This window comes from Haplochromis burtoni, unplaced genomic scaffold (genome assembly GCF_018398535.1).
Source record: "Haplochromis burtoni strain Fernald_Lab_line unplaced genomic scaffold, NCSU_Asbu1 Contig_14, whole genome shotgun sequence".
Classification (NCBI taxonomy): domain Eukaryota; kingdom Metazoa; phylum Chordata; class Actinopteri; order Cichliformes; family Cichlidae; genus Haplochromis; species Haplochromis burtoni.
The window spans coordinates 2,927,695-2,939,390 of record NW_024582375.1 but is presented as its reverse complement, the minus strand read 5'-3'; the positions used below and the strand labels follow the sequence as shown (position 1 = coordinate 2,939,390).

At 37.9% G+C, this 11,696-nt stretch overlaps 1 protein-coding gene across 3 annotated transcripts in view; it reads left to right on the top strand.

Moving 5' to 3' along the window:
- tafa5a (TAFA chemokine like family member 5a) overlaps positions 1-11,696 on the top strand; it is a 157,056-nt gene that overhangs the window by 126,642 nt on the left and 18,718 nt on the right. For all 3 annotated transcript variants that reach the window (XM_005915696.3, XM_005915695.3, XM_005915697.2), the window contains exon 3: positions 11,478-11,605. In XM_005915696.3, coding sequence (XP_005915758.1) covers positions 11,478-11,605 — 128 coding nt within the window. The remainder of the gene's footprint in view (positions 1-11,477; positions 11,606-11,696) is intronic.

The window sequence follows — 11,696 nt, the reverse complement described above, 5'->3', positions numbered from 1 at the left end:
TATATATATATATATTTTATTTATTTATTTATTTTTTAAGTAATGGGCATAGAAGCTTGCAGTAATAAGATAAAGATTAAGATACATGACTGAATATAAAGTTTTACATACAAAACTTTGAATGTTATCAAGCACTCATGTGTCGCCCTCTGGACGCTGTTACACTACCTACCAGCAACCACATGAAACTCACAAATCCGGTCTTTCTAACGGTACATTTTTTGATTGTTACTAGGGAACAGCTGTGGAATGAAAGCACTTTGAAATCGAGTAATTCTTTTTGATACCCTCTGTATATGCATTTTTGCAGTGCAAGGAGGCATTAAAAAGGCTTTGAGTACAGAGCTGAGAAATAATGTTAGAGGTAGACTGTTTTACATTATAGAGAAATACAAAACCATAATAAGATACTACATTCTTGCAATGAACTTGAAATCTCGTTTCCTCTTCGAAGAGAGGGAGCAGGACTGCAACCATTTGCAGCCAATTGACATCAAAACAGTGTTAAAACAAGATCAGTAAGAGTTAGTCTGCAATTTAATGGGGTAAATTTGGTAATTGCGTGCAATCCGTTTGTGATAATACAGCGATTAAAACAGTGAAAATCACAAATCTGTTGTTATCTATATACACAGAAGTTCATATTTAGTGCTTACACTCAGAATCCAGACAAGTGCTTAGCAACCTTGCTTTTACATATTCATATAACCTGAACAAAAGTAAGCAACCCACTTTGATAATAAGATAAGCACCAATGAGCGCATAAGATGATGGTCGAAATGCTTACAATGAGGGTTTCACATCACAACCTGCAGTTCCTTTACTAGGTGGCAAAAGATCTTGCTCTTATTTTGATATGTCAGTTGATGCTAACAAGTTTTAAAAAATGCACTCGCACAGGTTTCAGGTTGGTGTTGTGGCAGGTCTCGATAACATTCAATTGCCTTGTCAGAAAGTTGGTGATAGCTCTAGAACTGTCTGTCTGCCTTCTCTTGAATATAATGGAAGTAAATGTGGTGCTCAAAATATCAACAATATAATTCCAATTTCCAAATTTAAAAAAACTGGGACTCTAGTGAGCAGTTTCATGTTAAAATCTTGTTTCCACCAAATTAGCCACAGCAGCCATATCTCCATGTAGAAGGTAATGTTTCCTGTAGTCCTGACATTGTAACAAGATCTCATCTTTGATGGTGTTTCCACAAGTGCTTTGTGGATTTTATGTTTTTGGAGTAACTGGGTCTTGCGAGATATTACTACAGAATTTTTCATATGTAGGGTTTTTTGGTGCTTTGAACACCACAAAGGCAAGTGCCAATTACTTCCTTTATATTCAACAGAGGTCAGACATCTCTATGGCCAACAGCTCAAAAACTGGGCAACTCACACCAAATCAACTCATAAGAATAAGAAGAACTACAGTTATGTGGCAAACAGCTCAACTCTGAATGATTATCTTCATAACCACAGGGTTTACTTCATTCATTTCTTTTTGGAGAAAAAAATATGGATGCGCTTAAAAAAGGGAAGGAGGGTAGAGGTTCGTGTCCTCTGCTACCAGCCACAGTAACTATGTTATGTTTATTTTTTTCCACATACATGTGTTTAAATGTTTTGGAAATTCCACTTTTATAAAAAAAATAATAGTAAAGTGCAGCCCAGCCATATCTGGTGTCCAGCATCAGCAGCCTTTGACACTCTGCTGATTCTGCTACCCCCTCAGACCATATCTGATCTGTACAGCTTGCAATTATCTTAGTCCATCTTCTTATCTTAGTACCATAGCATGCTGAACTACATTTATTATATCCGACTGGATGTGTCTTTAGGTCTTCTTTCTTTTTTGTCATTTTTCTTGCTGTATTTCTTTCCCCTCTCTCTCACTCTCTCTCTCTCTCTCTCTGACATACACAGACACAAGCCCATCTTTCTCCTGTCATCTCAGGCTTGGCGTTAGACAGAATTTATTAGGGCAAGATGCTGGCTGTTGACATGAGTGTGATCTACCATTTGGTGGGAAGATAAGTGTCCTATGGAGGGTTTAATAATGTTCTCCCCTCTCTACGTCTTATCTTCCGCTGATGAAACCGAGGCTGATATGTTCCCTGACATGTGCATAGCTTGAAACCTTTATGTGTGTCCGTGTATTTATTTCTGTCCATGCCTGCCCGCTTTTCATGTGTGGGATGTTTTTATCACCCCTGAATCTAATAAGTTTCAACATAAGCCACTGCCCTCACACCAGCGCCATATCAGAGCAGTAATATGGTTGAATGGTAACAGGGTCACTATGCAAGCGAGATCAGTTTAGTTAGTCATGCAAGACCAAATGTGAAGAACGTTTTTTCACCCAACTTTATGGTTTATGATTTCTCATTATAAATGGTTGCTGGATGTTTTTCTTTATAGTTTTTCTTTAAAACTCAAGATTGAAAATAAATACTGATGCATCTTGCACTAACTCTGCCTTTGAAATTCAAAAAGCTGACAGGTATCAGTGACAGCTGGAGCTGATTTATTCAATTCTGTTCTACACTTTTTAAAGCGCCACAGGCCATTTACGAACAAAATTGTTGAGCGACTCCTCTTAATTTTGATTTCAGGTATTTTCTGTCTCTTTGCCATCAAACACCTAGCCATGCAGTCTGCATTTACATACATTTGTCAAAGAATGGTTCATTTTAAAGAGTTTTGTGAACCTGAGTGTGGTACTCTAATAGGATGGCACAATTGCAACAAATCTGTTTCCTGTGGTTTAGCAACTCAGCCATGAAGTAGCAGACTGTGCAAAGTAACAGAATGGCAGTGCTCTTCTCAATAATTATAATAACTACAGAGTAACAAATCTCTGGCATTAACATCAGCACTAACACCGTGAGCCTGGAGCTTTATGGCACAGGTTTCCACGTAGGTGTAATGCGCAGGTGGCACAGTTCTTTTGTCAATATAGACTATGATGTTCTGTCTTCTCTATACAATACATCAGCAATGGAAGCAGCAGTGAGTCATCAGTTTGGAGGTTTTTCATGCTTGCTACACCAACTGTTCCTCTTGATATGCTCCACTCCATGTTGGCGCAAGTATGGCGAGGTGCACTGACAAGGATAACAGAAAGCAACACAAACATAAATTACAACGATATGCAGCAATGACTTTCACAATGAGCTGAAGTGAAACAATTTAAATAACTGATCTGTTTGTGGATCCGGCAGGATTGGACACAAATGCAGACTCGACAGGCAGGCAAAAAGTAAACTCTAAATCAGTTTTATGGCTGGACAGAAGGAAAATCAGAAAACTAAACTGGGAACACTAGAGACTAAACTAGGACCAGAACACACAGATGGGTATGAGGGAGATTGTGACACAGGACAGAGGAAGACACTGACATAAATACACAGAAGGATAGCACATCTTACACGAATAACCATAACAAGAGAGGGGAAGCAAAACTGAACAGAATGAACATGGAAAAACGAGACCTTCACAATAAGACAGGACACGGAGGATCATGATGGAGGAGTGGAGGAGAGGCAGATGAGAGGGAGCGGGGAACACGAGGGAGAGAGAGCAGACATGACGGGCGGGGGAAACATGGATAAACATGACGGAATAAAACACAAGGAGGGGAAACAAGGCACAAGAACTCATACAGTACAAGCACATAAACACAGGCACGCAGAGGGCACAAGGGGAATCTAATAAACAAAAGCTAAACAGAACAACCTAGGTACTATAGAATAAACTTAAGACTAACAAAGTCTTAAACATAATTAATAATACAAAATGACAAAAACACGAGAAAACTCAAAACCCTGGGTGGAATACACAGGGTTTTCACAGGTAATGTTTTTTTAGACCCGTTGTCATTGATTGTCAGGAAAGCAGTGATTTAGGCCAATCCTAATTTTGCTTTGCACATAAAAAATATTCTCAGTGTCTTCCTCACAGTGAGGAATGCATCTTATTAAAGCTGGTGTTCAGTGTCCACATATACCTAAAGCTGTGGTATCATTATCGCAGTGGAACTGAACTGGTGCATCTCAAATTTTAGGGTGTCATGGTAACTGTACTAATGATACCTTTGGCATTTAAAAATAAAATAGTGATCATGTATCATTGAGGCACTACTGATAACATTGCAAACAATTGTTCAGCTGCTTTTTCTTTTTGTGTTATTTTGTATCAGTTACTGTTAAAAACTTTCTTGCCATTTGATGGCGCTTATACACAAAATACATAAATAGAGATAAATTTACTTATAGACAAAGTTAACTGATAGCATTATTGCTATTTTTTGTGTAGATAGATACTGGTACTAACAAAGGTTGTCTTATCTTAAGAATAAGGATGTAGCTGAAGAAGTTTAGGTCAAATACATCTCACAGCATCTAGAGAGGTTCGGGTTACAAACATTTATGCGTAACTGTTCAAGTCCAGCTGCTCAAAGTCATACAAAAGGGCTTTTACAATTTTTAATTCCGAATCACAGGAACCTGCAAGTTATAATGCTAAACGTTAGTGACTGTAATTAATGAAAACCGGTGATATTTGGTGGAGTTTTTTGGCTTTTTGACCTACTGGTAATATTTTTAAAAAATGCAAAAAGGATGTTAAATGGTGATTATTTTCACTTAAAAAGTCAATAGGACAAATCTCCATTAATCACACTTCAAAACCAGCTGGAAATCTGTTATGTCAACCTGAAATGTCTCTGTGGCTTCATTATTAAATCTTAACATCATTCATCTGACACAAGTGTGATAACTTATCTCTCGACTGTCATCACTGATGGAGCTGTTTTATAGTTCTTGCTGTCAAAAATGACACTTGTAATATACCACTTGTACACGCGCATATATAACAGCACTCATTCCCTCATTACTGATATTTACCAGACATCACGATACATCTTCATCAGCTGAGGGTCACCCTACTGGATGGTAATTCAGAAGTTAAACAAAACCCGTTTGTGAATTGTTTAGTGACCTTGATGACAACATTCATTAGACAGATTCACAGTAATGGATTAAATAACAAAAGGAAGAAGAAAAAAGAAACTCTTGAGAGCACTGCCAGGCCTCGAGCTATTACATCTGACATGATTTTCGCTTCACCCAAGTGAATAGTTTGTTTACAATATGTCCTTTAATTTTCCCCTTTGCATCTTCAAAGGCTTGCTTTACATCATTTCTGCTACATTACACTTACTGCTGCCGAGTATTTCTGTTTATAGTTCAGAAGTTTTTGTACTCACACATAAACTGTGAGTACAAAAACATCACACAAGGACATTACTCCACAAAAGACTATATTTAAAAAATCTTAAACAGATTAGGTTAGTAGTATTAAAAGGAAAACAAATGTTTTGTAGTTCGGACAGAGCATGTTAGGGTAGAAATAGAAAACTTTTGTTGCCCACGCATGGAAGTACAACGCAATTTAGAATGTTTGTTTTGGAGGTTTTCTTGAGAAAAATGTTGAAAATACTTGTTAGACTCAAGAATTTCCTTGAACTTTGAACTTGAAGAATGCAGCTGTTAAAAGGAGCGGCTGGGATGCTAATTCAGACTATTGTAGGGTCATGGCAACAGGTAGCTGAGGCAAAAGCTTGTCGCCATTTATCTTTGGAACGCTGTCAACATATAAAGATGGCGTCTTCAGTATAATTACACAAAACCAAATAAACACATGGACAGAGTTAGCACACCTATCTATTTATTACATCCATAATATTTGAGCTCTTTTACAGAGTAACAGGTGGAACCTGTCTGATTTATTACAATCCAGGATTTTGTACCCTTTTTCCTATTGAAGTTTGTGCTCTACCATGATCTAAAGAGCTCTCTCAGGCCTTCAGAAAAACAGAAGAAAGAAGCTGAGGATGCCTGTGGAGACTGTGAAGGATGGTAGTTAAAAATGCTATGGTTTGGGGTTGCTTTGCTGCCTCGGGGATTAGGGAGGTCGGAGTCAACAATGAATCTTTCATTAAATGAAAGATTATATGAGCCCATCTGCCAGCAAGCTGAAGCTGGAGTGGACATTTTAATATTATATGAACTTGAACCCAACTTTCGCATGTCCATCGAGGAATAGCTGAAAAAAAAGAAGAAACTTTTGGAATCGGCCAAAACCAAATTTAAAACAAGTCAAAATAGATCTAAAAGAAAAGATTTTGAAATATCCAGCAATAGTAGCACTCAAAGCTCTTTCTACTGGAAGTCTCAGGTAACCAATATTATACACACATTCATATCTTGTATCTATACCTAAACACTTTTATCTAACATTTACACACAAACTGACACTCTGAAAGCATCAGACACAACTTAGGGTACAGTATTGTGCGCAAGGATGCTGTGGCAAACGGGCAGGCAAAGCCAAAATTCAAGCCACTGACCTTCTGATTGGTTGATGACCAGCTCTATCACCTGAGCCACCGCTGCCCCCAAAATATGAGTAATAGTATAATATCAATGTGCAAAATGGAGAGACGACACCTGTTGCAGTTCATGTGAACTATGTGCATGTAAAACATAAAGGATATAAATTACATCTCTTAGGAACACCTGTAAGGAAAAGCTTGTTAGAGAAGATGTGAAGGCCAGGGAATTCTTCAAAGTTACTAGTTTGTAAGAAGTGTTCCTCTAATCACGTCCGTTTTTATAGCTTATTTTGTGACAAGCTGAGATTCAGTAATTGTTCCAGTGGGAATAACAGCACAAACCTTTGGAAAAGCTTTACATAAAGGGACTCCGGGTTCTTCGCTCATTTGTACATGTGAACAGTGATGGAATTAAGAACTAAGAAATGATGTTTGAAAAAACAGAAAAGTTCAGCTTATGCCTGATGCAGAGATTATGACCAACCAAAAATGACCAACATTGTCAGTCACCACTGTCCACTTGTGACATGAGAAATAATCAGGATAGTGTGGTTTCAGACACCATATGACAAGCACTTCATTTCAAAGCCTACTGAACCGGGCAGGGATGCAGGGAGGCTTTAAGGAGGATCAACAATACTGATCTTACAGATACTTAGCACCTCTAGATGTCTAGAGATTGATAGCCAGTGAACTGTTTAACAGGCAAACTGCAACAATAACTTTTGAAATGCATCTTCCGCAGAATGACAGGGCAATGCGCTTATGCACATATGCTGACAGTTTTTAATAGGTTTCAGATTTTGAACTGTTTGAAATTGCTTTCTTTTGCCTTGTGAAACTTTGTCCCTGAAGTAAAAATAGTGAAGTTAAACATAGATTATATTCCTTGGGTGCAGCTAGCCTTGAGGCGAAATGCAGTAGCGCCAAGTAATTCAACCTGAAGCAGCATGTCAGCAAAACGCACTCAATAATAACAATGCTTCACACGGATGTCAATTTGAAGCTCCCGTTTTACTGAGCTGACACCTTGTTCACGGTACTTGCGTTATTTGGCAATGTAGTGCTCGATAAGGTATGCATATTCTATAGATTGATTGCTATATAAATATTGTTTATGGCGATAAGGTATTAACATCGAGAAGCATGCTTGCCGATGATTTGCATGCGAGGTTATTACAGCTACTGAAGGTGCCCTTCGGGGAAATTTATAGATACGGAAGCGAGCACAATTCCCACCCGTTTCATAAGACAGCGAATACGCCGTGAAAAAAAATATGATGTATGTTTGCACTACAATTCATTCTAGGTTTCACTGTTACCCATTAAAGAATACAATTTTCAATCCATAAATGCATACTGATATGAGTATGAATGTATCCTTCTTACTTTATCTCGCCCATATCCTGTAATGGTCAAGAATGTTATCTAGATACGCTCTTCCTCTACTTTGTCTTCATCCGTTCTCATCTATCTGTCTCAGTTCATCTCCTTTTCATTTTTGTGGCTCTGATTTACATGTTCATGTGGATGTGTGTTGCATGGTTTTCATCCTTTAATATTTTTTCTCAAACACAGTTTTTCAGTTGTAAAGATTGTTAGATTGTTAGATTCTTAGTTTGTTTGTTTTTTTCTTTTATTATCCATTTTTCCTCCAGCAGCCATTATTTTTGAGAAATCTTGTCAAGCTTTTGTTTACAATAATAATGTTTGTTTATAAGGAAATCCGGTTTAATGTCACCGGAGATTTTCATGTTTTGAGTTAAACAGATTTCAAATTGTCCTTTACATCACAGTTTAGGACAAATGTTGTTTAAAAAGTTCAAGTTCCTGATTGGAGTTGCGATTGAGAATGCAGCTTTAATTTGATGTCATTTTGACTGCGTTTTTCCACTTTCTTAATATCTTTCTAAAACACAGGAAAGGAAACATGCTTCTGACGATGTTGCGTAGATGGATGAAATTTGAAATGGTTGTCACGAGTACATGCAGATGTCACATGTATTATGCTTTAGGTTTAGGGGCCTGTGTTTATGTGTATGTATATTTGTTGGATTTCCATAATGAAATATCTCCTAGAGCGTTATTTGTGGTAGCCTTTTGTTTATGTTTACATTTGTTCACGTTTGTGGGTGATTCCGATGTTGCATGATGGTGGGTAACATGTCATGTTTGGTTTGTTATTAGGTAACGTGTCTGAATAACACATTAGTAAGGGATGGGACATGTAAATGCCAGACATGAAAATGAAATATTCATTCATTTACTCATTTAATATTCAGTAAATTCATCCTGGCTGCTATTATGCAATCTGGTGCTAATATGTTATCATAGAGGCTCTTTTCCAAAGCCACGAGTTTAATGTAAATTTGTGATCCTTTGATCATGCTTATTGATGATTCATTCTGCAGCATGGCCTGTCACAGAAAGCAGCTAGCTGCATATATCTTGTCTGATTTTCTATAACTCACAAACTTCTGCTGCAGCTGAAGACAATAAAGACTCCTGATAACTTAGTGGGGCTATATGATGGATGACTTACAGTCGAAAACTCAGTAAGAAATAGGCTGAACCCCTGAACGGAAGCTTATTTACAATTGAAAACTGCAGATATTAAAATTACCTATTGGATGGCCGTGTTTGTACGTCAGGATAAATACAATTACGGGGTTCTTTTGTGATGAAAAACCATTTAATCCGAATTTTAAAAGTACTGCGCAAATATCTCTAGCCACCCATTTCATTATGTTTTCCTTCCAGTGAGTCAGACTGTCGTGCAATATCTTAAAGTGGTTTTGAGCAACAGTTCTCCAGCTTTCTAAATTTTTTCTTTGGACATTATCTGCTTTTTTGAACATTTTCAGAGGAATGTATTTTTAATCTTTAAGCTACATAAAACTGACCTATTCAAGCACAAAAAAGAGACGCATCCATACATAACAGAAAAACTGAGCAAAGAACCAATTCCAAATTGTATCTTTAGATACTTTGTTACTACCAGCCTGTGGCAAAATCACATAATTTGTTTCTGATTTCTTTATTTAAATCTACAGAAAATGATACCGATGATAACACAGTTTGACAGGCATAATAATATTTTTGCTCCAACAAGGTGATTCCAAAACTTGGCATAACTCAGTATGGTGTGCAATGTGCCCTTAATAAAAGAAATCTGATGAAATTGAACAAGTGGAGGACAAAAGTGATATAGTACTATCTACTGGAACTGGACCTGAAAGCCATGTCCTTAAGAAAGGGGAAAAAAATATCCAGCAAAGACCTGACACAGGATCTGAGAGACACATCTGGCCCTTCAGCTTGTCAGCCTCATAAGAAATGATCTCAGTGTAAGGTGGCTGCCAAGCAGCCATTCAAGAAAAATCTAAAATATGTAAAATTATACAAGGACTGGTCTGAAAATTGTTGGAAACAGGTCTTATAGAGTGATAAATCCACATTTGACATGTTTGGTTCATACCTTCATCAGTATGTACGGAGGAGCTCAAGAGAGTTACAACAGTGAGTGTCTACAATCATCTGCAAAACACGGTGGAGGTGCCATCATGTTTGGGGCTGCATTTCAGCCCGTGGTGTCGATCTCAAGTACACTGCCAATGCAGTAAAAGCATCCCTGGATAATAAAAAACAAATTTAAATTGTCAATCATTGATTGGTCTTCCTAGAGCTGGGATTTCAACATTGTTGAAGCATTGTGGGATCATCTTGAACAGAACAAAAGGTAGCCAACATTCAAAGAAGAGTTTTGAATGTCTTTTAAGAAGCCTGGAGAAATATTCTGAAGACTATTTAAAGGAAAAGACAATAAAACTGAAAAACAGGTGGTCACACTGAGTGTTGACTATTAGAATTGAACAAACTCCGTGTTTGTCTTGTGTTGTCCAAGCAAAAAAACACAACATTGTACAAATATCTTTTCAATATATATCAAACCATTGTGTTATTTCTTTTCACATTACTGTGGATAGATAGCCAAATAGTGTGACAGTGTAACACACAATGCCTGCAATGCAACAAGGACCTGCTCAAAGCAGTGAGCAGCAGTACTGCCCCTTTTTGGGACACACAATATATTAAGAATGTCCAAAACAAACAATAAATCTCCAATATTCACTAGAAAAAGTAGAATTAAAATAAGATGCTATTTACCTTCAACTCAAGCACTATAACAGGGATGACTGGGAACCTATGCCAGCGTAAGTGCAGGTGAGAGAATACATTGCACCTCCAACAACACTCTCTTTGAATTGACAGAAGCCTGCTTCAGTTGTCAATACATTTATCAGTCTTGTCACTGTGTCTCAGTCTGTCAGTGAAGCCTAGTACGTGTTCAGCCTCTATGTAATGGGCTGAATCCTATTGCTTTTGAGAGACGAGTAGAAACTAACTAACTGGAGTCTGAAACTTCAATAAAGCAGAGCAGTGCTGGAAAAACATTTGTCACACAGCTATGACAAAATGTGCACTGAATGTCCCAGATTGTTCCAACTGTATTTAACATATGAATTGTTTTTATTTTGTTTTTAAATCCCTTGTGGTAAAAATTTAGGTGGTGTGCTAACAAAATATATCATCCTGGTTGAAATGTTGCTGAAGGCAAGATGGCTGTAAAGCCTCCTAAATATCATTTGAGATGTTTGATTTTATTTACCTGACTGATCACAGCTCTCTCCATTTCACTCCATCTGTCTGATTCTCCCCATCTTTCCCTCATCTCTCACTGTCATCGTCTGCGTTCATACCTCTCAATTGTCCCTTTACTTCATTGCTCTTCATCTACCTCCACATCTCATCTCTCACCCCACCACCACCACATTGCTCCTTCTTTTTTCCATTTATATTTCTACATTTTTTTCACATCTCTGCTTTTCCATCATTTTTCAATCCTGTTATAACTTTGCCCGTATCTGTCTTTCTCCATCTGTCATTCCCCGACCCGCTCTTCTTCTGTCTTAATCGTTACATCTTTGCATTGACTTCTCCCTATCATTTCTCTTCATCTGTTTATTTCACCCCCCAACCCCCCCAGGTCACTCTCCTAATCACTCTTTTTCTCTCTGTGTCTCCTCCGCAGCTGGTATTGTTCGGAAAAAGCAATGGTGTGAGATGGTGCCGTGTTTGGAGGACGAGGGTTGCGACCTGTTAGTCAATAGATCTGGCTGGACTTGTACGCAGCCCGGAGGCCGAGTTAAAACCACTACGGTGAGTTCAGGCTCTCTTTTAGTGCCTCAGGTTACACAAAACCACTCACAAGCTGGTCGATGTGCTTAGAAAACCAACTGAAGTGTACAAC